Source organism: Pelophylax lessonae (genome assembly GCF_965119305.1).
Source record: "Pelophylax lessonae genome assembly, chromosome: 1".
Taxonomy (NCBI): domain Eukaryota; kingdom Metazoa; phylum Chordata; class Amphibia; order Anura; family Ranidae; genus Pelophylax; species Pelophylax lessonae.
In genome coordinates this window covers 862,536,644-862,564,312 of record NC_138768.1, presented here as the reverse complement: position 1 = coordinate 862,564,312, position 27,669 = coordinate 862,536,644, and the positions used below count along the sequence as shown (strand labels likewise).

General features: G+C 47.9%; 1 protein-coding gene across 1 annotated transcript in view; it reads left to right on the top strand.

Moving 5' to 3' along the window:
* Nucleotides 1-27,669, top strand: part of LOC309550151 (von Willebrand factor A domain-containing protein 5A-like) — a 132,177-nt gene that overhangs the window by 10,128 nt on the left and 94,380 nt on the right. Inside the window, exons 4-8 of the mRNA XM_082250587.1 lie at nucleotides 1,538-1,707; nucleotides 2,266-2,407; nucleotides 5,202-5,371; nucleotides 8,452-8,540; nucleotides 15,248-15,392. Coding sequence (XP_082106713.1) covers nucleotides 1,538-1,707; nucleotides 2,266-2,407; nucleotides 5,202-5,371; nucleotides 8,452-8,540; nucleotides 15,248-15,392 — 716 coding nt within the window. The remainder of the gene's footprint in view (nucleotides 1-1,537; nucleotides 1,708-2,265; nucleotides 2,408-5,201; nucleotides 5,372-8,451; nucleotides 8,541-15,247; nucleotides 15,393-27,669) is intronic.

Below are 27,669 nucleotides of genomic sequence, written 5' to 3'. Positions count from 1 at the left end.
TCAGGAGGGCTCCCAGTAGGAGACAGCTGCACCTAGCAGACAGGAGGTCTGGCCCAGAAGTCAGGAAAACTCCACCCTACAGACAGCAGGTCCATGTATGGGAGTCAGGAGGGCTCCCAGTAGGAGACAGCTGCACCCAGGCAGACAGGAGGTCTGGCCCAGGAGTCAGGAGGACTCTACTCTACAGACAGGAGGTCTGTGTATGGGAGTCAGGAGGGCTCCCAGTTGGAGACAGCTGCACCCGGCAGACAGGAGGTCTGGCCCAGGAGTCAGGAGGACTCTACCCTACAGACAGGAGGTCTGTGTTTGGGAGTCAGGAGGGCTCCCAGTTGGAGACAGCTGCACCCGGCAGACAGGAGGTCTGGCCCAGGAGTCAGGAGGACTCTACCCTACAGACAGGAGGTCTGTGTTTGGGACTCAGGAGGGCTCCCAGTTGGAGACAGCTGCACCCGGCAGACAGGAGGTCTGGCCCAGGAGTCAGGAAAACTCCACCCTACAGACAGGAGGTCCATGTATGGGAGTCAGGAGGGCTCCCAGTAGGAGACAGCTGCACCCAGGCAGACAGGAGGTCTGGCCCAGGAGTCAGGAAAACTCCACCCTACAGACAGCAGGTCCATGTATGGGAGACAGGAGAGCTCCCAGTAGGAGACAGCTGCTCCCAGGCAGACAGGAGGTCTGGTCCAGGAGTCAGGAGGACTCCACCCTACAAACACAAGGTCTGTGTATGTGAGTCAGGAGGGCTCCCACCATCTCTGAGAGAGAGAGAAGCTGCAGGTGGCAATTGAAACATACATGTCTGCAGGAGGCAGATGTTGTCTGCAACAGCACAGCAAGAAGCTGATAGAAAGGAAGTTACAAGGGAGCTTGACCGAAGGGTACTTGTGTTGATCTGAGGAGCAGACCTAAGGCCTAGGCTTGAGGTCTGAAGCAGCCGTGTGGCAAGTGAGTAAGCAAGGAGGCTGAATTAACAATGTATACAGTAATGGTGGAATCAACTGTGAGGGAAATTGCTGTTGTTTTGTTAACTTTCCATTCCTTTAGATAAAAGTGAGCTCTCATGCCCTTAAAAATGCAGTCTGGACTGGCACTACTTCTTCGAATTGCATGCACCATTTGAGTTTAATCGCTCCGGATCTTTACAATATGTATAGCCAAAATGTCTCTGAATCCCTTCCCCTCTGTGTTTCTGTTCATGCCTTCGGTATTGCTTTACCACAAAACTGAGGCATGCTGGGTAGAGGAGAGGGTATACAGGAGCTGGCTTACAGTTTTTCTGTTTTCCAGTCCTCCTGTAGGCAGCAGTATAACCTGACTGCATTCCTGTGTCCCTCAATGGACTCCAAGTAAAATACTTTTTAGCAGTCTTAATTTGGGCAACCTAACAAAAGTACTCATGTTTCAGTATTATTTTTTCCTTGGGAATGTTTTGGACCAGCTCAGGTTCACTTTTAATATATCCTACTGAAAAAATAAGAACATTTAGTAACGCTGATTTGCACTTTGAACAGTGAAATATCTCCTTTTTTGTCTCTTCCAGATCACGATGTGAGCATAACAGCCACACGTCCTCAAGTGCCGATTGGTGAGATCCCGTACACGCTGAGTCTGAACGCTCACTTCCAATCTGCATATGGGATCGCCAAGATCGATTCCAACTGTAACATCACCCCTCTGGTGTACTCAGATAGTGACAAGATTAGCGCCAAGGTGAGCAGAACACCGAATAATATCAAGGCTCATTTCTTTTGTTGTCTACATAGGATAACTACAACATGCTAATAGCACTTTCACCTAGCAGCAAAAGGGTCGCTGGGTCGAATCCCAGCCATGACACTACCTGCCTGGAGTTTGCATGTTCTCCCTGTGCCTGTGTGGGTTTCCTCCGCGTACTCCCCTTTCCTCCCACACTCCAAAGACATGCTGGTAGGTTAATTGGCTCCTGTCTAAATTGGCCCTAGTATGTGTATGTATGAATGTCAGTTAGGAACCTTAGATTGTAAGCTCCTTGAGAGTAGGGACTGATGTGAATGTACAATGTATAAATAAAGCGCTGTGTAAATTGACGTTGCTATATAAGTACCTGAAATAAATAGTGCGGGGGTAAAATGTGTTTAGTTTTCCTTCTGAAAAAAAAAAAAACAAGCTTCTTTTGTTAAAATTTTGCAGTCATCTGACAGGGTTTGTCACCTCCCCCATATACTGAAGATTATGGAATACCACAAAAGCAGATGCACGAACTATTATTATGTTATTTCATCTTTGTAGGTATCATTGGCTGAGGGGCACAAGTTTGAGCGAGATGTAGAATTATTGGCTTATTATACGGATGTGAACAAACCAAGCGTCACTGTGGAGGCGGGGCTTGGAGCTACAGATGCTGCCCAGGAATCAGGACCGATGCCAGCAGGTGACAAAATAAGCTGATGTGACATCTAGTGATTGGCATTGCAGTATAATGGCTCCCTAGGTGTTCGCCCCAAAGCTCAAACACACATGCGGGGACATGTCAGAAAGGCAGAAGTTAGTGTCAGTAGGGCAGAGGACGGTGTCAGTAGAGTAGTGGACGGTGTCAGTAGGGCAGAGGACAGTGTTAGTAGGGCAGAGGACAGTGTCAGTAGGGCAGAGGATGGTGTCAGTAGGGCAGAGGACGGTGTCAGTAGGGCAGAGGATGGTGTCAGTAGGGCAAAGGACGGTGTCAGTAAAGTAGTGGACGGTGTCAGTAGAGAAGTGGACGGTGTCAGTAGGGCAGAGGATGGTGTCAGTAGGGCAGAGGACGGTGTCAGTAGGGCAGAGGATGGTGTCAGTAGAGCAGTGGACCATGGCAGTAGAGCAGTGGACGGTGTCAGTAGAGCAGTGGACGGTGTCAGTAGAGCAGTGGATGGTGTCAGATGGATGGTGTCAGAGGGGAGAGGACAGTGTCAGTAGAGCAGTGGATGGTGTCAGTAGAGTAGTGGACGGTGTCAGTAGGGCAGAGGATGGTGTCAGTAGGGCAGTGGATGGTGTCAGTAGAGCAGTGGACGGTGTCAGTACAGCAGTGGGCGGTGTCAGTACAGCAGTGGGCGGTGTCAGTACAGCAGTGGGTGGTGTCAGTACAGCAGTGGACGGTGTCAGTAGAGCAGTAGACGGTGTCAGTAGAGCAGTAGAGGGTGTCAGTAGAGCAGTGGACGGTGTCAGTAGGGCAGTGGATGGTGTCAGTAGGGCAGAGGATGGTGTCAGTAGAGCAGTGGATGGTGTCAGTAGAGCAGTAGACGGTGTCAGTAGAGCAGTGGACGGTGTCAGTAGGGCAGTGGATGGGGTCAGTAGGGCAGTGGATGGTGTCAGTAGGGCAGTGGAGTTGTGTAGCAGAGTTCAGTGTCCAGCTAAATTCCTGTGGCTACTGATCCCAGCACCACCTCTTCAGGTACTGCCAGCCCACTTAACTGCAGTTGCCTATCTCACTAGCCCTCCTGGCTAGTTCCCACAGTCCTCCTAGACTGCACACTTACCAGCCCACCCAGCTGACTTCTCCTGGAGACCCCCGGAACGTGCTGACTATTCCTCCTGCTGCCCTCACACTTGCTCCCGTGCCTCCAGCACTCGAGCCCCAGGCCCAAGGTCAACCCCCTTTAGACTAGGGGCCACCGACAGCCTCCTCATCACTCCATCTCCACCTTCCAACCAAATGCCCCTTCTGGCAGGACCCAGGAGTATTTAAGAGGAGCCCACCCCCTGCCAGCCTATTTGGCCAGGGATTGGCTGGGACCCTCATCAATATTCCAAGCAGCCCCTCCTAACCTCCCACCCATTCTTCTGGAAGCTTCTCCAAGGTTTCAGCAAGTATGGGGAGGTACCAGAGGTGCTGCTTGCTGAGTCATCCAGTCTCCCTGAGTCACTCAACCCTGACCCAGATTCAACCCAGCCTGGCTCTTAGCCAGGCTAAATTTACCTACACTACAGCTTACAACTATATACACTAGCACACTAAGCTAGAGGGTGCTACACGGGTACACAAAAAGTGTCAGAATAGGCCTGGTCTTTAAGTGGTTAAAACATAATGTCTCAGGTGACTCATAGAGCACAAAAACCCTGTTGAATATCATCAATAGCTCTGTGTACACAAAGAAAAAGGGTTGAGTTGACCTACAAAATGAGGATGAATAACCAGTGTTGTTAAAATAGTACAGAAACCATTCGGGCCATTAATTTGTATGCACTGTGATAATGCGCACCAAAGGATATGTCCTAGTCCGGTGCGGTGTGCTGTCATCAGTGGCCAACGCATATAATTAAATGATACTTGGGTCCAGAGTTTAGCTCTGAAGTGTTATTCTTGAGAGAGACATCTTGCAGCGCATTTGTTTGCTAATGTTGTAGAACATTGGCAGATATCACGTTCCATCTTCCTATAGTTCATGAAAATAACGAATATAGAATAGTCCTTACACGGTTGTCAGGAATCCCATTTGTCTGTATATGAAGACTTACACAATTTGTAGAAATTACTAGGATACAGAAACAAGATGGCAGGAGCATAGACAAATAAGGTGGATGACGTTGTGAGTTGCACTGGCCAGTGCTACCCCAACTCATATGACCAATGAGAGACTAAAAAACCATCAAAAAGAAGTGGGAAGGGAAAAGCGCTGTGCCAGATGATGCTTAAAATATGCAAGTCTATTGAATCATGTGTATTCCACCTAAAAGAAAAATAAATTCACAAAAAGCAATTGATACAAAAGTTCCAGGTGGACAAGGTTCAATCCCAAGGAGGGAGACCGGCGCAGGTCCACCTGTGCTGCTGTTATAGAGTACCTGAGCATGGGGCCAGATGGACGGCCCATAGGTGTAAGCTCCTATGGTGGTGAGGAGGGCGAGGGACATCAGGACAGGAGGAAGATGCTGGCAACGGCCGGGAGGGTCCAGAGATGTATCTTCAACAGAATCCTGTGATGTGGTACAGTATGGTCACTCCAGGATGGATGGAAGACACTGGCCGCGGCTGGGAGATCTGGAAGTAACAGGCCCATACAGGAAGAGACACGCCAGCACGCAACATCACCTCTAGGCTCCTGACATGTCTCCTCCTGTGTGGGCCAGCGTCTTCCATCCATCCTGGAGTTACCATAATTCAGTGACCTTTGTAAAAAGCTTTATTGTATATGTTAGAGTAATTGTTTCTCAGTCTCCTATTTACATTCTTATTTTCTCCTTCTGTTCTGTAGGGTCCATCATGGCGGAGTCAATGGCCATGTTAAATTTCTACCCCAGTTTCCCAGCTGGACAGGAGCAGTCCAATAGCGGCGAGTTTATTTTCCTCGTGGACCGGTCTGGCAGTATGGAAAGTTCAATGAATTCTGAGCCAAATGCCCCTCAGCGGATTCATAGTGCCAGGGTCAGTAAGATGCTCATATTGACCATCTAATGGAATTAAAAAATGTTTCAGGACCCCTGCTGTAAATACTAAACAGTTGTACATTTATGGAAAAATGGTCACTTAGCATCCGGCGGGGCATGGGTTGTCCCCTATCTAAGTGTCTTTGGTGCTCACCATTTCCTCTGTCCTACATGCAGTTGTGCAATATTTAGCACCTTAGGTGCTGTTAATTTTATAACTAGCGCAGGGCATCAAGCTGAACTCAGGTAGGTAGAGCTTTCTTTAGGATGAACCACACTGTTGGGGCCACAAAACTAAGCTCAGGCTGCACAATGCATCAGAGGAGCTGAAGGCAAAAGCTGCCAATCTTGGCAGTGATCAGGTGCTTATGAGGCAGCACATGGTCTACCGGATGATTGATAACTTATTTTTAGTAAACATACAGCTGTCCCTTAAATGAACTTGCTACTTTAGCTGTGAATTTGATATATTTCTCATCCTTTAATCTTCTAATAACTGAAAAATAAAATGTCTACAATCTTTAGATTACGATGTTTCATTGCATACCCTCTCTGATCCCCCTGTTCACTGTTTACTTTCTGCATGTGAGCTGACAAGCAACTTAAGCTGCTTTATTAGCCTAGCAGCCCTTCTCCATTGTTCCCTATCTTGATTACCGGACACCATCAAAAATAATCTTCTCCTGAGGGATACCATAATCACTTGTAGGGAAATCAGCAAGAAATTAAAACTATCCCTCCATTTCTCAAAATACCTACCTATATTGGGCCACCCCCTGTTCTCTCAAACCAGACAGTACTTACCCTTCTCCTCCTGGTGTGTTGGTGGACTTACGCATTTTGCTCAACTATTTGATCCAGTTTCGATCTTGCCTCGCCCACATTCAGAAATCTGCAACAACCACAATATTCCTCTCAATTATTTTCTACATCTCCAGCAAGCTATAATGTTCGCTATGGAACTCTGCCCAGACAAGTCAAAACGCTCTAGGGAGTCAGTGTTGGACAATATAATAGAAATGAAGAAGCTTAAACTTTCGGATGTGTATAAACCCCTCTTAGGCTCCATGTACACGGGACGTTAGAAAAAACGTGCTGCAAAGCTAGTTCTGACGCCGGGAAAAAGCAGCTGTTAAACGTGCTTTCAGTAGCTTTTTCCATTGGCGTTATTGCACGTTTGGCCACGTTGCTTTTAGCAGCGTTTTTTCTGCCTCCATTCAAAATCAATGGTTCCCTATGGGAGCCTATTGATTTGAATGTAAGTCGCACCGCAAGTCGGATCAGGATGATCCGACTTGCGGTGCGACTTGCGCTGTGAGAATCTTGAAGGGGAACTCCACGCCAAAAATGGGAAAAAAACAGCGTGGGGGTCCCCCCCAGGTTCCAAACCAGGCCCTTCGGGTCTGGTATGGAATTTGAGGGTAGCCCCACGTCGAAAAAACGGCGTGGGGCATGCAGCCCGGCAGGAAGGGGGAGGGGACGAGCGAGCGGCCCCACCCCCCCTGGACAATACCAGGCCACATGTCCTCAACATGGGGGGGTGTTGGTGCTTTGGGGCAGCGGGAGCTCTGCACCCCCACCTCAAAGCACCCATGTTGATGAGGACAAGGGCCTCATCCCCACCACCCTGGCCGGTGGTTGTGGGGGTCTGCGGGCAGGGGGCTCATCGGAATCTGGAAGCCCCCTTTAACAATGGGGTCCCCAGATCCCGGACCCCCTCCCTATGTGAATGGGTATGTGAACTGTACCCCTACCCATTCACCCCATAAAAGGCAGTGTGTGTAAATAACGACAGGAGACGTTTTGAAAAGTTTATTAAAAATCTTCATCCGGTCTTCTCCTGCTCTGGTCTTCTCCCTCTCTGGTCTTCTGCTCTTTTGCTGTCCGCTCTTCTGCTCTTTTGCCCTCGGCTCTTCTTCTTCCTCAGGTCCTCCTCCGACGATGTCTCCGGTGATTATGCCGGTTTCCGGTCTCTGCAGCTTGTTATATAGCCATTGTGGGCGTGACTGCCAGGTGACGTCATCAGGAGACCCCGCCCCCTCATGTCACAGGTGACCTCATCCTGATCCGACTTGCGGTGCGACTTCCATTCAAATCAATAGGCTTAAATCAATCAATTACTTACCGAAAAACTTCTAGATATGCAACTTCTCTCTGGACCCTCTCCATGCTTTCTATCTAAATGAGATTCCTATTTGGCTAAGTTTGCTCAGCCTATTCCCAGACCTAACTAATATTGTGAAATATCATCCGACACCTGTGAACTTAACTAAGTAATTCCCGATGCAATGCTTGCCCTACTATCCTGACCACGGTATTCCCTTCCCCGTTACCCCCCCCCCCCCCCATTCTTGGCCCCCTACTCTTTCCCCTATTTGTAACAACACTTGTTTGTTCTGAAGTGTTTGACTTTATGTCCTACAATGGTTTTGTTCTTTTCTGATGTGGATATTTCCTTCCTTACAATGTCTGTTACATATGTTTTGAAAACTTCCAATAAAAGTTGTATAAAAAAAAAAAAAGCTGCTTTATTTGCAATGCTATTGTTAGGACCTGCCTGATAATCAGATAAGGGGACTTTATTTACCTACATGTGAAGCTTTGGCGAAATGTGGAGAAGTTCAATCTGGGCTTGGTTTGTCACAGTAGAACCTGTGTGAATTTGAAGCATCCAGTCATACTAATGGCACGTTTTTTCAAAATCACCTGTGCGCGATTAGATGATTGAAGTGCATTGGGAGTCCTGTCTCATCATTTTCCATTAAAGTAAATATTTCCCTGATCAGAACAGGCAGACAGGGAGCATAAGACAATCTTCCAATTTATTAAGCTGTGAGCATACATTTCAGCTTAAGTTGACCTCTATAAACAGGCTTCTTTTCAGCAAAGTAGGGAAGGAGAGGTGATAAACCTGACCATTAATACAAATAACTGGGCCAAATCCTGACTCATGCGGCACATCACGGCTAACTTTTGCCTAATAAAAGTATGTTCAATTTACTGTATAGCTATTTATATTCTAGACTTTCAATGTTTCTTTCATGTCCAGTCACCCCATTTATTGTCTTTCCTCTGCAGGAGACGCTGGTTCTTCTATTGAAGAGTTTACCTCTCGGGTGTTACTTTAATATCTATGGCTTTGGCTCCCGTTTTGAGGCTTTCTTCCTGTGAGTATGAAGGTCGGGCTGTCTGCAGTCTAAATGAAGCAGTTTTATTCCAAGGTCTTAGTCTGTGATGAACCTTTTCATAGTATGGGCTCCTGCATATTGGTATTAAAACTGGTGTATGGCTGTATGAAACTTGTCGGCTCTTTGGTTATCTCTGAAATATTGCATAGACAGTTTGCTAGAGGTCTCTCTTCTCCTGCTTGAGCCTCCCGTCCATGAACATGAGGAGCACTCTTAGCGTAAATGTTTGAGCTGTGAACTGACTCTTTTGAGCTGCCCTGCCCTCATCAAGAATACCACTAGGAGCAAGAGTACCCATCTACCCCAGAAGCAAAGGCGTATCCTTTCTCAGAGGCCAAGAAGAGTTCCTTTAGTTACTCCCAGTAACCCCCAAAGTCAAGCCTAAGCCTGGTTCCCAGTCCATTTGCAAAACTGGTACATCGAAGTCCCCCAAACCCTCAGATAAATCTTCTTCAGCATGAGGGGACACTCCCACTTTCTAAAATGTGTGTGGGGAGGGGGGGGTGGGCATATGTAAGCCTTTGTAGATATTTCTATGGTCAATATCGCAGATGTGTGGGAGCAGGAGGTGGTTTCCATGGGCTACAAACTAGAATTCCACTCTCAGCTCCCTTCCCAGGTAATGCCTTCCAACCTACTTGGGTCACCACGCAGATTAGCAGCTTTCCATGGAAACTGCATGGGTCTTCTGGGGCAAGGGGGTCAATGCTTTACTCCTGTAGCCGAACAGTTCCAGGGGTTCTGTGCCAACCTATTTAAAGTTTCCAAACCAAAAGGACATCTACTTCATCTTGGATCTCAAGGCACTAAATGCTTTCATTCAGGTCCAAAAATTCATTATGGAATCCACCAGGGATCAGGGAGTTCTTTTGGCCTCTGTGCAAATTAAGAAATACTTGCCTGTCCCCACTTTTCCACCACATTAGTAATTCCTTTGCCTTGATGTGGATCCCCAGAACTTCAACTTTGTGGCTCTGCCCTCTGGCCTATCTTCTGCACCTCGAATATTTACAATGGTGGTAGCTCCTGTGCTAGCCTTGCTTTGCTCCCAGGTGGGATATTTGGATAGTCTTCTGTTAACCGCTTGCCGACCGCTGCAAGTAGATTTACTGCGGCGGTCAGCCCCTCACAGGCAAAGTGACGTATATTTACGTCACTAGCCTGTGAGGCTCTGGGGAGTGAGCGCGTGCCGCCGCCGGCGCGCTCCCGCTCCCGCGTGGCCACGGACCCCCCCCGCGCGTGTAAACGGCGGACCCGATGTCCGCCGGTCACTCTGCGATCGTCGGGGGAGAGGGAGAAAGGCAGGCAGCTTGTGTAAACAAGCTGCCTGTCATTCTCCCCTGTGTAGAAACACTGATCATACGGTTCTACTATGTAGGACCGTTGATCAGTGTAACTACAGCTCAAGCCACAGCCAATTACAGTTAGAATCACGCCCCTAGGGACACACACAGCCCCTCCCTCTCAAATAAAGTTAACCCCTTCACTGCCAGTGTATTTTTACAGTAACAGTGCATATATATATATAGCACTGATTACTGTAGAAATGTCACTGGTAACCCCAAAAGTGTCAAAAATGTCAGTCAAGGGTCCGACCCCAATGTCGCAGTACCGCAAAAAAAAATCGCAGATCGCCGCCATTACGCGTTAAAAAAAAAACAACAAAAATGACAAAAATCTTTCCCTTTGTTAGTAAACGCAATAACTTTTGCGCAAACCAATCAAAATACGCTTTTTGCGTTTTTTTTTTTACCAAACATAGGTAGCATAAAACAAATTGGCTGAAAATGTTAAAAAATTTAGATTTTTACTTTTTTTGGGGGGAATTTCATATAAAAAAATGTGAAAAATATTGTTATTTTTGCAAAATTGACGCTCTTTTTTTGTTTATAGCGCATGATCAAAAAATCGCACAGGTGATCAAATACCACCAAAAGAAAGCTCTGTTTGTGGGAAAAAAAGGACATCAAATTCGTTTAGGTACAGCGTCGCACGACCGCGAAATTGTCCGTTAAAGTCACGCAGTGCCGAATCGCAAAATACCCCCTGGTCTTTTAGCAGCCAAATCCTCCGGGGCTTAAGTGGTTAAGAGCACAGTTGGTTAAAATTCTGACTGAGAATGTAGCTCAGACTACCCAGAGCTTGCAGAAATTTGGCTGGGTCCTGAACCTTCAAAAGTCAGCACCGAAACAAACTCCTCACACATTCAGCCCAGGCTAGAGTATTCCTTCCCTGGGAGAAGCTTTAAACTATCCACTTACAGAAGTCAGACTTTTAATTCCAGGAGTCAATCAACTCTTTGATTCTGTATGAGAGTTCCTGGGCTTATGGTATACAATTTGGGCAATATTGGGACTTTAGATGAAACACTGGCGAGCACTGCTCAGCGTCTACATCCCTGTGTATAACAAAACTGAAGAGAAAAAGGGGATTATAGGTTTGTGAGTGTGTGTGTGTGTGAAAACCAACCGGCCCTTAGTTTGCTATACTTACCCACCAGTCTGCTAACAAACCAAGTGTACCTGTCTAACATAGTAGGTTAAAAACAGGGGTTTAGTTAACACACATTTGCAAACGCATGTTTAAGCTGCAGGCCACTCCACGGCACCCTGTGTATCCTGCAGTCCTAACACTTTCTAACACTACTCAACCTCATTGTCTCCTGAGTGTCTCCACAATGGAAGCACATGAATGCTGATGGATGGATGGGAAACAGCTGAGCATGGGGATGGCCCAATCCTCCCCCAACCTGCTCCCATCCATGACTGGTATTGAAAAACTAATGGCCATGTGATGGCCATAGGGTGCAAACTAAAAATTGACCAGCTGGAAAACACACACCCCCATCCCAGTAGTAAAGGCAAATTGGGACTTTATATGAGACACCAGCCTGTAAAGCAAGCGTCTCCATCCCTGTTAACCTTTAAAATTTGGGCAATGTTGGGACTTTAGATGGTAGCTTCTTTCAGCCAATCCCATTTGCCCAGTTCCTCTCCAGATCCCTACAATGCAACATCTTGTCATGTGGGCAGACCAATTTGTTTGGCACCAAAGATCAGGTTGTCCCTTCCTAGTGCCACTAGTATACTGCTCTAGATTTGGGGAAGTCTTTCCTTCTGGCCTTATGGAAGATCCTCATAACTGGTTCCAATTAAGACCAGGGCACTTAATGCTGGGGACTAGGTCATTGCAGTAATCTCATCTCCTGATAAGCATAATGGAGCTTTGAGTGACCTATCTGTCTGTTAGCTAGACATGCTAACTGAGGGCTTTGTGATCAGTATTCAGCTGGACAAAACAGGAGGGGCATACATCAATCATCAGAGAGGAACCAGAAGTCTTTCAGAGACAAGAAAGGAAGAAATGATCCTGTCCTGCGCAGTACTTGACATTCTAGCCTTGTCCATTGTTTACCCTCAGATCACATACAATTGGAAGGAAGAATACCTAAACCAGCAGCATCTGGACCCAAAAGTGTTTTTAACCAGTATCCAAGGTTGGGGATACTGGAGATGGGCCTCCTGACCTCTAGGTTAAACAACAAATTGGACAGGCTTGTCTTCAGGTACAGGAATCCTATGGTGGAAGCAGTGGATGTTCTGTGTCTCTGTGGGATCAGTACTGCCTGATCTATTTTCCTCACTTGAAACTCCTTCCTCATCTGCTCCACAGCATTGAGATCAAGGGAATTACAGTGATCCTTATAGCTCCAGACTGGCGTAGGTAGATGTGGTACTCTGAACTGATCAGACTCCTAGGCAGACGCTCTTTGAGCTGTCCCTGAGCATTGGTATTGTCTCTTCCAAAAAACAGTTTATTACCCCGCTTCATGGTTTCTGACTTTAACAACATAGCTGTTGAATCCCAGTCTCTTTAAAAGCAAAGGTATCTTTAAATCAGTGATCCTCATGAAGCCTAAAACTAGGAAGCCTGCTTCCTCCAAGGTCTAACGTTCCTTCCCATCTGTTCTGAATTTGGTTCTCTCGTTACTTACAAAAATTATTATTATATTATTAGTTTACAGGATTTATATAGCGCCAACAGTTTGCACAGCGCTTTACAATGTGAGGGAAAACAATACAGTTACAATACAATCAATACAGGAGGAATTAGAGGGCCCTGCTCGTTAGAGCTTACAATCTAGAAGGGAGGGTCAAGTGAAACAAAAGGCAATAACCGTGGGGGATGGGCTTATGGAGAAAATGGAAGTATAGTTGTTAGGTGTGGGTAGGATAGGCTTCTCTAAAGAGGAGGGTTTTCAGAGATTGCCTAAAAGCTAATAGAGTAGGAGATAATCAGACAGATAAGGGTAAGGAGTTCCGTAGGATTGGAGAGGCTTTGGTAAAGTCCTGGAGGCGAGCATGGGAGGAGGTGACGAGGGGGCTAGAGAGCAGGAGGTTTTGAGAGGAAGGAAGAGAGCGATTAGGTTGGTATTTTAAGATCAGGCTAGTGATGTAGCTGGGGGCTAAGCTGTTGATGGCTTTGTAAGATGTTGTTAGTATTTTGAATTGAATTTGTTGGGTGAGCGGAAGCCAGTGGAGGGATTGACAGAGGGGAGCAGCGGACACTGAACGATTGGTAAGGTGGATGAGTCTGGTGGCAGCATTCATGATGGATTGAAGGGGGATAGCCTGTGTAGAGGTATGCCAACGAGAAGGGAATTGCAGTAGTCGAAGCGCGAGATGACCAGGGAGTGAACTAGGAGCTTTGTTGTGGCTTTGGTTAGAAAGGGGAGTATTATTATTGGAGATGTTACGGAAGTTGAGGCGGCAAAATTTGGAAAGCGATTGGATGTGGGGCTACAAAATCCCCCTTTGAACCAATAAGGGATATTTCCCTTTCCATTCTCACTCACAAGGGTGTGTTCCTTGTTGGCATCACCCCAGTCAGGTTTCTAAGTTGGCCCACTCCTGTAAAGAACACTTTCAGGTGCTACACAGGAAAAAGGTGATATTGAGGCCAGGAACTTCCTTCCTGACATAGTTTTGGCTTTTCACCTCAATCAGAACTTTATGATTTTGTCCCTATTTCCAGCTCCAATTCATCAGAAAGAGATCTTCCTCCATTGTCTGGATGTAGTACTGCGCCTACCTGCCTCCCAGCCCCAGATTACACTGGAAAAACCGACTCACTCTTTGCCATTCCGGATAGTCCCCATAAAGGGACACCTGCTTCTAGTTCCACCATTGTCAGATAGCTCAGATTTATCACCATGGTCTTATGATCTTAAGGATTGGCTTCCACCCTTTCCTTTTAAGGCACACTGTACTAGATCATTAAGTGCTTCTTGGGCTTTTCGGCAACAGATCACTGTTTTCTAGATTTGTAACTCTTCCACTCGGTCTTCTGTTAACATGTTCTCTGCGTTTTACCAGGTGAATGTTCAGGCCTCATCTGATGGCAGCTTCAGCCATAAGGTCCTTCAGGCTGCTCTTTGAGCTGCAGGCACTCCTTGCCCTTGGTACTGACCTTTGGCTTGTTCATCAACTGTGCTTCTGCTTGACCCCACTTACTGCATTGGTTACCAGACCCAGGTTGCTTACCCCAGGTGGGGACCGTGGGGTGATCCTGAAGGCCATGAACTGGCCAAACCCATCTACACCATCAGGAGCTCTGTTAAAGAACAGTAGGTGCTTAGATCCTGCGCCTTGGGTGAGCCCTCTTAACCCGCCAGGGGGACCTGCTGGTATATTATCTTGCTGGTGTCATGGACTTGCAATAGCGTTGGCAAGCTTACCTGGCCCTTCATGTCTGTATTAGAGGTCAGACTGCATTTCTGGTTCCTTTTTATCACCTCTACTTCCTGTTCCTGCCCCGCCCAGGTTATCACAGGAAGTCTATATTAACCAGTGCACTGCAGGTCTGCTTTGCTGTTCAACAGTGTTAGTTTCCTGTTTCCTGCTTGCTGTGTGCTTGAACTACTCTTCTGTGTACCGACTTTGGCTTGTCTCTGGCTATTCCTGTTTGCCTGTTACCCTGACCTTTGGCCTGTCCCTTGACTACCCTTGTCTGCCTGTTACCCCTACCTCGGCTTACCCATCACCATTCTGTGTGTCCTGAGTGGCTGCTTCCCTTCTCTCCCTACGGAGCATGACCTGGGGGACCCCAGGGGCCGTGACCTGGGCCCAGCTGCAGCCAAGTCCATCCTCACCACTAGAGCTCTGGTGAACACCTGCTGGGTCTTAGACTCCGCGCCCTGGGGAATCTTGGGCTCACGTTCCGGTCCATCTGCAGCAGTCTGCTATTGGGTTCACTACCTTGCGCTGCGCCCCTGCCTCCAACAGGGTGCAGTTGTCACCTGGCCACAGGTGACCTGACAGCTGGTTACTATGTGAACCATTCTACTGCTATAGCTACAGGCCTACGAGCCTGACCACTGACCATTACAATGGAATTTCTGTACTTACTGTTAAATCCATTTCTTGTAATTTATTGGGAGACAAAGGTTCCCTCTCTTTGTGTCTATTATTATGCTCCTGGTAATGCTTTTTAGCAAAACGAAGGCATTATGGGAGCATGGGGTTTTACTGGGCTGTCCCACAGTTTTTTTTGTTTAACATGTCTAAATTCTCCTGTAGACAGCAGTATACCCAAACACCCCTCAATGATTTCCAAGAAATATATTAAACAGTAAGAAAAAAATTGTAAAACTGTTTAATATGACCCTAATATAAAATGTTCCCTAGGGAGAGTGTGGAGTACACACAGCAGTCCATGGAGGAGGCAGTGAAGAAGGTGAATGAGATGGACGCCAGCTTTGGAGGAACAGAAATTCTCCAACCCCTAAAGAAGATCTACCAAACAGCGGGGAGAGCTGAGCACCCCCGACAGGTCAGTAAGGCTGTAAAACATTTGGCAGACTAACTACTGTTGAGTTTGAATGAGGAGAGTTCCAAGTACATGGGTCATGGGGTCACAAAGCGTATAAATAACGTATGTCTGACTTTGAATTTTGCCTAAGGTTCTCCTATAAACAGGTGTCTCCAAACTTTATAAATAAAGAGTCGGTTTACTGTCCTTCAAACTTTAGGGGGGGCAAACTATGGTCAGTGGAGAAGGAAAATGTCCCTGCGTCAATGGGAGTAAACAATGTCTTATCACCGGTATTAGGGCGGGGTAATAGTGCTCCATCGTTGGTATCAATAGGAGATATAGTACCCCATCATTAGTGTCAGTGGGAGAAATACTGTAGTGTCCCAACACTGGTGTCAGAAATAGTGTCCCATCATTGGTGTCAGTGGGAGCAATAGTGACCCATCATTGGTGTCAGTGGGAGGAATAGTGTCCCATCATTGGTATCAGTGGGAGGAATACTGCCCCATCATTGGTGTCAGTGGGAGGAATACTGCCCCATCATTGGTGTCAGTGGGAGGAATAGTGTCCCATCATTGGTGTCAGTGGGAGGAATAGTGCCCCATCATTGCTGTCAGTGGGAGAAGTCGTTTCCCATCATTCAGCTTCGGGTGTGGCTGCTGGAAGGTTCTCTGGCTGTGTGTCTGTTGCTGCTCCAGGTGATCTGTGTAAGAGGGGAGTGAGGTGAAATCCCTCCCAGCTCTCCTGGCCCCCTTCTGGGGAAGCCATGGAGGCCAGCAGGGCCTCTCCTGCTGGAGGCTCTCAGACATCCCCTGGGTGGATGGATGGCACCCCTGCTCCTGTGCAGCCCATGGTTGGTGATCTCTCTGCACCTGGTGAGGATGAAGATGCTGGATCCATTCGGGAGCGAGTGGTGGCCGGGATCAAAGTCCTCAATAAGGAAAGAGACAAGCTCTACAAGCTTAGAGCGGATTTGAAACGCCTGAGAAAGCAGCGTGAAGGCTTGTTCAGCAAGAACCGTGGATCCATGGATTCAGAGGTCCAATTAGCGAAAGTCCGTGTGGAACATCAAGAAACTATCGTGGCCATGATGGAAGGCAGGGATGGTCCCTTCAGGGAGAAGTTTTGCAATGAACGAAGGTTTGCAAAGATGGAGGTGGAGGAGGAGACGCCCAGTTCTGACCCCCTTCCCCCTCAAGGTGAGGTAAGCAGCCCATTGTCATCTCAGGGCTCAGGAGGCATGTTGAAAGTTATACAGGTAATGGAGTCTCCAATGCAAGAAGATCAGCTGGTGTTTGGTGGTGTGGAGGACTTACCTGAGAGTGTGCCTGATAAAATAAAGGATATAAAGACCCAGGTAAAAGATAAAACAGTTTTTGTGCCTTTTAGCACCTTGCCTAGTGATGGGTTTCCTAATGACACTCAGGGTGATTCCCCTATGCTCAGCAATGTTGTGCCTGCTGCTGATGTCTCTAAACAGGAAAAGTTTTGTTTAAAAAATGACATTTCTGCTGAAGAACCACAAAACCCAGAAGAGCCGATTAACCCCCCTTCTGCTGAGCTAAAAACTATTTCAGTCACTGTTGAACAGGACTCTACAGCGCAGCAGCAGGAAGTACCTGGTACTGCATCAGAAACAGTTATCCCTAATAACATTGCAGACATGGTGGAACCCACCATTGTGTGTGGAACTGATAATGCTGCTTGTTTAGGCCAAGCTGGTAAAAATAATAATAGTAGTGTACCTGATAATGTGACATCAGTGTGGGGTCTTGGCCCTAATAAACCTACATTTGCACAGGTGGTAAGCTGTGCTCCTGGCAATATCATCAAGCCAGGGTTACAATCAAGGAGGAGCTCTGCTTCTAATCGGGGTTTTCCCTTGCAGGCTACCACTATGAGCGCCATTGGATCTGGTCTTGGATCTATGGCTTCTGCTGGGGGTCCAAGGCGGAACGTAGTCCTCCTTAAATGGGAAGGTGGTGCAGTCCCTCTAGCAAGGCGTATGGTGGTGGACCTGATTTTAGATATGGGTTTTGGAGCTGATGACCTATATGCCCTGATACATGTGGCTGGAAGCCGGGAATACACAGTTAGTTTCACCAGACCAGAGGGTCTTGACTTGTTCTGGGAACGATATATGGCTCGGTGCAGGTCAAGACCCGAATGGGAAGGTCTGGTGCCAGTGGCAGTTTCCCAAAGGTCAACAGTAAAGAAAATTACTATTATCCTTACAAATGAGAGTGTTCCTGCTCGGGACTTAGAGGTATGGTTGAAAAATTATGGGGATGTTTTGACCAGGCCGGATAAAATTCATGATGAGCGTGGCATCTGGACCGGGGGTTGGTCGGTAACGGTCAGGTTGGCTCGGGATGGGAATGTTGTCCGTCACCTGCCCTCCTCTGCCTTTATAGGGAGGGATAGGATGACTATTTTTTATTCCGGTCAGCCAAAACTGTGTCACCGCTGTGGAGAAAAGGGGCATTTTAGCTCCTCTTGTTCAGCACTGATCTGTTCAGTGTGTCGGGGACAGGGTCATGTGGCCAGGGACTGCACCCAGGCGATAAGGTGCAACCTGTGCCTGCGCCTTGGCCACCCCTACAGCCGATGTCCTGAAGCCTGGCATAATATGGATAGAGAGGTGATAGATGACCTCTTAAGGCTGGACAGGATGGAGGATGAGGCCCCTGGTGTACCACCCTCCTCTGCGGTGACTGACTCCCCTGGTCTTGTTCAGGATCCCTCCCTAGTCCCTGTGCCCACCCCTCCTGTATCTGTAAGTATTCCTTCTGTGTCTGTCCCTGTGTCCCCCCAGCCTACTGTACCCGCTCCTCTTGTGTCAGAATCTGCCAAGTCTGTGCCCCCTGTGTCAGTTATTCCCGATCAGTCTTCCCTTCCTAAGTGTGATCTTAAAGAAGCCCCCCACCCACCAGGAGTGGTAGAGGGTACCAAAAAGGGTGCTGCTGCGGCTTCCTCTGTAAAGAAGTCTTCTGTGAAGACTTCAAAGAAGAAGAAGAAAACAAGAGATGAAAGCATCTCTGAATCTGACCTGCAGTACCTGGAGGAGAGAAGGAAGGTTGTGAGGCGGAAGAGACGGACGGTGAGGACGGAACAGGGACAGGATGCCTCAGTGACTGTCTCCAACCGTTCTAGGGCTTCTGCTTGGGATATCTCCTCATCTGGGGATTATTCTGAGCAGAATTCAGAAATTGAAATGGAGTTGGAGGAGGCTTCAAGAAAGAGAGAGGCTTCTGGTGATGAGCAGCAGAGGGGAGCTAAGAAGCAATCCACTCAATAACCCAAATGGCGGTTCCCCCTCCGTTAAAAGTGGTGACAATAAATGTCGCCAGCATTAAGTCAGTAAGAGCTCGTTCTATGGCCTTCTTTTTGTTCAGCCAATTAGATGCTGAAATTTTATTTTTGCAGGAGACTAGGCTCACCTCCTTGGCAGATATTCATAAAGCCAAGAGAGAGTGGAGGTATGGTCCATCTTACTGGTCTCTTGCGGCCGAGCCTTACGGCGGGGTGGCAGTGTTGTTTAAAACCGGCATGGTAATTGTCCGGCGGGTTATTGAGGTGGAGATTGGGAGATGTATGGTCTTAGATGTTCTTGTGGGAGGGCAGGACCTGCGCCTAATTAATATTTATGGGCCGCACACAAAGTGGGACAGGAAATGCCTTTTTACAAGGATCAAGCCATTTCTTTTTACATCCCGGCAAGTGTTTTTTGGAGGTGACTTTAATACTGTGACTAGGCCAAGGACAAGGACAGGAAGGACTTCAATGACAGGCTGGGATATGATAGCGTTTTTTTAAATAGTATGGTTAGGGATGCTGGTCTTGTGGATGTGCACATTAAGCACCTTCCGGATGACACAGGGTTCACCTTTCATCGAGGTAATAGTCAGAGTAGGATAGATAGGTTTTTTTTGAAGGAGGCCTCTGCTTTCTCACCCCCAGTGGTGCAGGCAGTGGAGTTCTCTGATCACTGTATGCTATCTGTGGTCTTGAATGCTTCAGACTTCCCTCAGAGGGGCAAAGGCATCTGGAGATTAAATTCGACTCTCCTTGAGGAAGAACATGTTAGACAATCCTTTGAGGAATTCTTTCAGGCACAGGTGACCATCCTGGACTTTTGTAGCAGCAAGGCGGTGGGAGCTGACCAAAAAGAGGATTGCTGGATTCTTCAGGGGCCTAGCCAATAAAAAAGTTTAATAGATACATGACCTACCAACGTTTGCGGAGGAAGCTGGATATTCTTGTCTCGAGAGGAGGAGATCCTGGGGCAATCTCTGAAGTGAAAATCCTCCTCAGGAAGTGTCAATATGACCGGCATACCTCTTTGGTTCTGGAGAGGGACTATGGGAAATACCACTCGCCTGACCCTTACCAGAACTGCAAACAGGGTGTAGCTGTTAAGATGGTCGTTGGCCTTAAGGATAGTACAGGTTCCTTGACAAAGTCCAGGTCAGGGATCCTGGAGGTCGTGAGGTCTTTTTATGCTGAACTTCTTGGGAGGAAAGAGCTTGACCGGGACAAGATGGAAAGCTTTTTGGACTCTACTCCAGGTCTAAATGGTGGAGATGTCCCTTTGATGAATTTGACAGAAGAGATCACAGTTGAAGAGGTGACGAGGGCAATTGAACAGCTTGCCATCAAGAAGTCACCTGGACCGGATGGTCTGACGGCTGAGTTTTACAAAGCCTTTAAGTCTATTCTGGCCCCACATTTGGTAGAGGTTTTTAACAGTTGTCTTGCTGAGGGGGTGCTTCCCCCTTCCATGAGACACTCAGCTGTGATTCTTCTTTCAAAAGGTAAAGATCCTTCGATGATTGAGAATTGGCGCCCCATCAGCCTTCTCAATGTCGATAGAAAGGTGCTGGCGAAGATACTTTTCTGGCGCCTATCGGCAGTAGCAGAGTCTTTGCTTTCTCGCCATCAGCACTGTTCGATCCAGGGTAGGAGCATCTTCACAGCAGTTTTAGCTGTCCGGGAGGCCTTGGAGCAGTGCAGGGCTGCAGGCTGGGGAAAGTATCTACTGGCATTGGATCAGGCAAAGGCTTTCGATCGTGTCAATCATGAGTACCTGTGGTTGCTCTTTAGTAAGTACGGTCTGCCGGGTGGTTTTGTCGATTGGTTAAAAGTCTTGTATAAGGGGGCAGAAAGCTTCCCTCTTGTTAATGGTTGGGTTGGACAGTCCTTTAAGGTTGGCTCTGGGGTGCGCCAGGGTTGTCCCCTAAGTCCCCTGCTCTATGTGTTTGCAATCGACCCCTTCATCAGGAGGCTAGAGTGCGGCATGTTGTGTGGGGTACCAGTGGGAATCCCGGGTGAGCCGCCTTTGAGGGTTGTTGCCTATGCGGATGATGTGTCAGTGATTGTCACTGGGACAGATGAAGCGGAGGAGGTGGTCTCTATGACATCACGGTACTCTGAAGCATCAGGCTCCAAGATCAATCAGGAAAAGAGTGAAGTTTTTTGGATGGGAAAGGAAGGTGAGGGGTTTGATCTCCCGGACACCTTTCCAGTGCCCCAGGAAAAAATTAAGATATTAGGCATTGAATTTGGACCTGGCGATTATGGCCTCAAAAACTGGGAAGGCAGGCTGGAAGTTGCCAATACTAAGGTGGTCAGCTGGAAGAGATGGAAGTTATCTCTGAGGGAAAGGGTTGATCTGATTAAGACTTACCTGATACCGATCTTCTTGTATGTCAGCCCTGTCTGCATCTTGCCAGTGTCTCTCTATGCTAGGATCTATAGTGTGTTCTTCCAGATGCTGTGGGGGAACAGACTGAACCCCATCAAGAGGAATGTCAACCTATCTATCCAGGAGGGAGGGTGGCTTAGGTATGGTCAACCCCGTTCTTTTCTTTTCACTGCTATTTCTCAAGTTTAACATTGGTAGTATGCTTGCAGTGGAGCCTCCTGGATGGGCAGGCATGTTTAGATCTTGGTTTAGGCCTTTTCTGCGACTTTGGGAAGAAGGTGGCCAAGTGAAGAATCTCAGGGGTCATCGTGGTCAGCTTCCAGCCTATGTCGCTCCGTGTCTGAAGTTGCTGCGGCAGTGGCGACTGTCGGCTGAAGATCTCAGATCCGCTCCGAGGAAAGTCCTTATGAGCCGAGTCTTGAGCAAAGTCTTTCATGACCCACTGGCCTTAAGGGATTGCCCAGGCCCAATTTTGAGGGAAGGGTTAAGATTGATTAATTTGGCTAGAGTCCCCCTTAAATTCAGGGATCTGGCCTGGTTGTGCTTCCACGGGAGGCTCTATGTTCGGGGCAATTTGAAATTCCGCAGTGGGGTGGATCGTGGTTGTCCTCGGGAGGAATGTACAGGTGAGGAGGAGACTATGGACCATTTTCTGCTTCGTTGCCCTTTTAACATAGAGGTATACAAACAGGTGGGGCGGGCCCTCGGTGTTCCTTTCCTCTCCAGGCTGGGTTATGCTGAGTGGGTGTACGGAGCATTCAATACTGGTGGGGGCTTTTGTTTGGATACACTTTTTTTAGTTAGTTTAGTAGTCCGTTATTACACATGGAACGCACGGTGTCAGGTCACCCTTCGGCGTAAAATCCTTCCTGTTCAGGTGGTGGTGTGTGACATTCTGCATGAGGTGGGGAAGATTCAGGCGCTTGGGAGAGACAAGTGGGGTCAGAGGGCTTGGTTGAAGGCGTGGAGGGGTTTCAAGCCTCCCTGACTGCCAGGAGTCTCTTTCCCGGGTGTGGCTTTCTGTCTCTTATCACCCTAGATTTTTTCTTAATGCTTAGTTTTTGATAAATGGCTGCATACATAGGTGATGGGTTGTGCCTCTTAGGCCCTCTCTGCTGCTTTATGTAAATAGTTTTCTAAAAATTTTGGAAGTGGATTATGTATATATTGTATATATTCTGCACATGGATGTGTATTCCTTTGTTTTCGGTTGGAATATTGTACTATAGTTCTGTTTTTTTACTTTTGTATAAAATATGTTGCTTGATTCTTTTCAATAAAAGATCAATAGTGTCCCATCATTGTTGTCAGTGGGAGGAGTAGTTTCCCATCATTCAGCTTCGGGTGTGGCTGCTGGAAGGTTCTCTGGCTGTGTGTCTGAAGCTGCTCCAGGTGATTTGTGTGAGAGGGGAGTCTGGTAAAATCTATCCCAGCCCTGCTGGCCCCTATCTGGGGAGGCCATGCAGGCCAGGGGGGCCTCTCTTGCTGGAAGCTCTCAGCCATCCCCTGGGCGGATGGATGGCACCCCTGCTCCTGGACAAGCCGTGGTTGGTGATCTCTCTGCACCTGGTGAGGATGAAGATGCTGGATCCATTCGGGAGCGAGTGGTGGCCGGGATCAAAATCCTCAATAAGGAAAGAGACAAGCTCTACAAGCTTAGCGCGGATTTAAAGCGCCTGAGAAAGCAGCGTGAAGGCTTGTTCAGCAAGAACCGTAGATCCATGGATTCAGAGGTCCAATTGGCTAAGGTCCGTGTGGAACATCAGGAAACCATCGTGGCCATGATGGAAGGCAGGGATTGTCCTTTCAGGGAGAAGTTTGGCAACGACCGAAGGTTTGCAAAGATGGAGGTGGAGGAGGAGACCCCCAGTTCTGACCCCCTTCCCCCTCAAGGTGAGGTAAGCAGCCCATTGCCATCTCAGGGCTCAGGAGGCATGCTAAAGGTAATCCAGGTAATGGAGTCTCCAGTGCAGGGAGATAAGATGGTGTTTGGTGGTGTGGAGGACTTGCCGGATCATGTACCTGATAAGATAAAGGCTATCAAGCCTCAGGTAATAGACAAAACTATTTTTGTGCCTTTTAGCACCTTGCCTAATTCGGAGGGTTTTCCCAGTGACACCCAGGGTGATTCCCCTATGCTCAGCAATGCTTTGCCTGCTGAGGAAATGTTACGTTTAAAAAATTACATTTCTGCTCAGGAACTACAAAACCCAGAAGAGCCGATTAACCCTGCTTCTGCTGAGCTCAAAACTGTTTCAGTAATAACTAACCAGGTCTCTACAGCGCAGAAGCAGGAGGCACTTGGTACTGCATCAGATACAGTTATCCCTAATAACATTGCAGGTGTGGTGGAACCCACCATTGTATGTGTAACTGATAATGCTGCTGGTTTAGGCCAAGCTGGTAATAATAATAATAGTAATGTATCAGCCAATGTGACATCAGTGTGGGGTCTTGGCCCTAATAAACCTACATTTGCACAGGTGGTAAGCTGTGCTCCTGGCAATATCATCAAGCCAGGGCTACAATCCAGGAGGAGCTCTGCTTCCAATCGCGGTTTTCCCTTACAGGCTGCCACTATGAGCACCATTGGATCTGGTCTTGGGTCTATGGCTTCTGCTGGGGGTCCAAGGCGGAACGTAGTCCTCCTTAAATGGGAAGGTGGTGCAGTCCCTGTAGCACGGCGTATGGTGGTGGACCTGATTTTAGATATGGGTTTTGGGGCTAATGACCTATATGCCTTGATACATGTGGCTGGAAGCCGGGAATACACAGTTAGTTTCACCAGACCAGAGGGTCTTGACTTGTTCTGGGAACGATATATGGCTCGGTGCAGGTCAAGACCCGAATGGGAAGGTCTGGTGCCAGTGGCAGTTTCTCAAAGGTCAACAGTAAAGAAAATTACTATTATCCTTACAAATGAGAGTGTTCCTTCTCGGGACTTAGAGGTCTGGTTGAAAAATTATGGGGATGTTTTGACCAGGCCAGATAAAATTTATGATGAGCGTGGCATCTGGACCGGGGGTTGGTCGGTAACGGTCAGGTTGGCCAGGGATGGGAATGTTGTCTGTCACCTGCCCTCCTCTGCCTTTATAGGGAGGGATAGGATGACTATTTTTTATCCCGGTCAGCCAAAACTGTGTCACCGCTGTGGAGAAAAGGGGCATTTTAGCTCCTCTTGTTCAGCACTGATCTGTTCAGTGTGTTGGGGACAGGGTCATGTGGCCAGGGACTGCACCCAGGCGATAAGGTGCAACCTGTGCCTGCGCCTTGGTCACCCCCGATGTCCTGAAGCCTGGCATAATATGGATAGAGAGGTGATAGATGATCTGTTAAGGCTGGACAGGATGGAGGATGAGGCCCTTGGTGTACCAACCTCCTCTGCGGGGACTGACTCCCCTGGTCTTGTTCAGGATCCCTCCCTAGTCCCTGTGCTCACCCCTCCTGTACCTGTAAGTATTCCTTCTGTGTCTGTCTCTGTGTCCCCCCAGCCTACTGTACCGGCTCCTCTTGTGTCAGATCCTTCCAAGTCTGTGCCCCCTGAGTCAGTTATTCCCGATCAGTCTTCCCTTCCTAAGTGTCACCTTAAAGAAGCCCCCCCCCCCCACCAGGAGTGGTAGAGGGTACCGAAAAGAGTGCTGCTGCGGCTTCCTCTGTAAAGAAGTCTTCTGTGAAGACTTCAAAGAAGAAGAAAACAAGAGATGAAAGCATCTCTAAATCTGACCTGCAGTACCTGGAGGAGAGAAGGAAGGTTGTGAGGCGGAAGAGACAGACGGTGAGGATGGAACAGGGACAGGATGCCCCAGTGACTGTCTCCAACCGGTATAGGGCTTCTGCTTGGGATATCTCCTCATCTGGGGATTCTTCTGAGCAGAATTCAGAAACTGAAATGGAGTTGGAGGAGGCTTCAAGAAAGAGAGAGGCTTCTGGTGATGAGCAGCAGAGGGGAGCTAAGAAGCAATCCACCCAATGACCCAAATGGCGGTTCCCCCTCCGTTAAAAGTGGTGACAATAAATGTTGCCAGTATTAAGTCAGTAAGAGCTCGTTCTATGGCCTTCTTTTTGTTCAGCCAATTAGATGCTGAAATTGTATTTTTGCAAGAGTCTAGGCTCACCTCCTTGGCAGATATTCATATGGCCAAGAGAGAGTGGAGGTATGGTCCATCTTACTGGTCTCTTGCGGCCAAACCTTACGGCGGGGTGGCGGTGTTGTTTAAAACCGGCATGGTAACTGTCCGGCGGGTTATTGAGGTGGAGATTGGGAGATGTATGGTCTTAGACGTTCTTGTGGGAGGGCAGGACCTGCTCCTAATTAATGTTTATGGGCCTCACACAAAGTGGGACAGGAAATGCCTTTTAACAAGGATCAAGCCATTTCTTTTTACTTCCCAGCAAGTGGTTTTTGGAGGTGACTTTAATACTGTGACTAGGCCCAAGGACAGGAAGGACTTCAAAGACAGGCTGGGATATGATAGCGTTTTTTTAAATAGTATGGTTAGGGATGCTGGTCTTGTGGATGTGCACATTAAGCACCTTCCGGATGACACAGGGTTCACCTTTCATCGAGGTAGTAGTCAGAGTAGGATAGATAGGTTTTTTTTGAAGGAGGCCTCTGCTTTCTCACCCCCAGTGGTGCAGGCAGTGGAGTTCTCTGATCACTGTATGCTATCTGTGGTCTTGAATGCCTCAGACTTCCCTCAGAGGGGCAAAGGCATCTGGAGATTAAATTTGACTCTCCTTATGAAGAACATGTTAGACAATCCTTTGAGGAATTCTTTCAGGCACAGGTGACCATCCTGGACTTTTGTAGCAGCAAGGCTGAGTGGTGGGAGCTGACCAAAAAGAGGATTGCTGGATTCTTCAGGGGCCTAGCCAATAAAAAACAGTTTAATAGATACATGACCTACCAACATTTGCGGAGGAAGCTGGATATTCTTGTCTCGAGAGGAGGAGATCCTGGGGCAATCTCTGAAGTGAAAATCCTCCTCAGGAAGTGTCAATATGACCGGCATACCTCTTTGGTTCTGGAGCGGGACTATGGGAAATACCACTCGCCTGACCCTTACCAGAACTGCAAACAGGGTGTAGCTGTTAAGATGGTCGTTGGCCTTAAGGATAGTACAGGTTCCTTGACAAATTCCAGGTCAGGGATCCTGGAGGTCGTGAGGTCTTTTTATGCTGAACTTCTTGGGAGGAAAGAGCTTGACCGAGACAAGATGGAAAGCTTTTTGGACTCTAATCCAGGTCTAAATGGTGAAGATGTCCCTTTGATGAATTTGACAGAAGGGATCACAGTTGAAGAGGTGACAAGGGCAATTGAACAGCTTGCCATCAAAAAGTCACCTGGACCGGATGGTCTGACGGCTGAGTTTTAAAAAGCCTTTAAGTCTATTCTGGCCCCACATTTGGTAGAGGTTTTTAACAGTTGTCTTGCTAAAGGGGGTGCTTCCCCCTTCCATGAGACACTCAGCTGTGATTCTTCTTTCAAAAGGTAAAGATCCTTCGATGATTGAAAATTGGCGCCCCATCAGCCTTCTCAATGTCGATAGAAAGGTGCTGGCGAAGATACTTTTCTGGCGCCTATCGGCAGTAGCAGAGTCTTTGCTTTCTCGCCATCAGCACTGTTCGATCCAGGGTAGGAGCACCTTCACAGCGGTTTTAGCTGTCTGGGAGGCCTTGGAGCAGTGCAGGGCTGCAGGCTGGTGAAAGTATCTATTGGCATAGGATCAGGCAAAGGCTTTCGATCATGTCAACTATGAGTACCTGTGGTTGCTCTTTAGTAAGTACGGTCTGCCGGGCGGTTTTGTCGATTGGTTAAAAGTCTTGTATAAGGGGGCAGAAAGCTTCCCTCTTGTTAATGGTTGGGTTGGACAGTCCTTTGAGGTTGGTTCTGGGGTGCTCCAGGGTTGTCCCCTGAGTTCCCTGCTCTATGTGTTTGCAATCAACCCCTTCATCAGGAGGCTAGAGAGCAGCATGTTGTGTGGGGTACCAGTGGGAATCTCGGGTGAGCCGCCTTTGACGGTTGTTGCCTATGCGGATGATGTGTCAGTGATTGTCACTGGGACAGATGAAGTGGAGGAGGTGGTCTCTTTGACATCACGGTACTCTGAAGCATCAGGCTCCAAGATCAATCAGGAAACGTTGAAGTGACGTTTTTTGGATGGGAAAGGAAGGTGAGGGGTTTGATCTCCCGGACACCTTTCCAGTGCCCCAGGAAAAAATTAAGATATTAGGCATTGAATTTGGACCTGGCGATTATGGCCTCAAAAACTGGGAGGGCAGGCTGGAAGTTGCCAATACTAAGGTGGTCAGCTGGAAGAGATGGAAGTTATCTCTAAGGGAAAGGGTTGATCTGATTAAGACTTACCTGATACCGATCTTCTTGTATGTCAGCCCTGTCTGCATCTTGCCAGTGTCTCTCTATGCTAGGATCTATAGTGTGTTCTTCCAGATGCTATGGGGGAACAGGCTGAACCCCATCAAGAGGAATGTCACCTATCTATCCAGGAGGGAGGGTGGCTTAGGTATGGTCAACTCGTTCTTTTCTTTTCACTGCTATTTCTCAAGTTTAACATTGGTAGTATGCTTGCA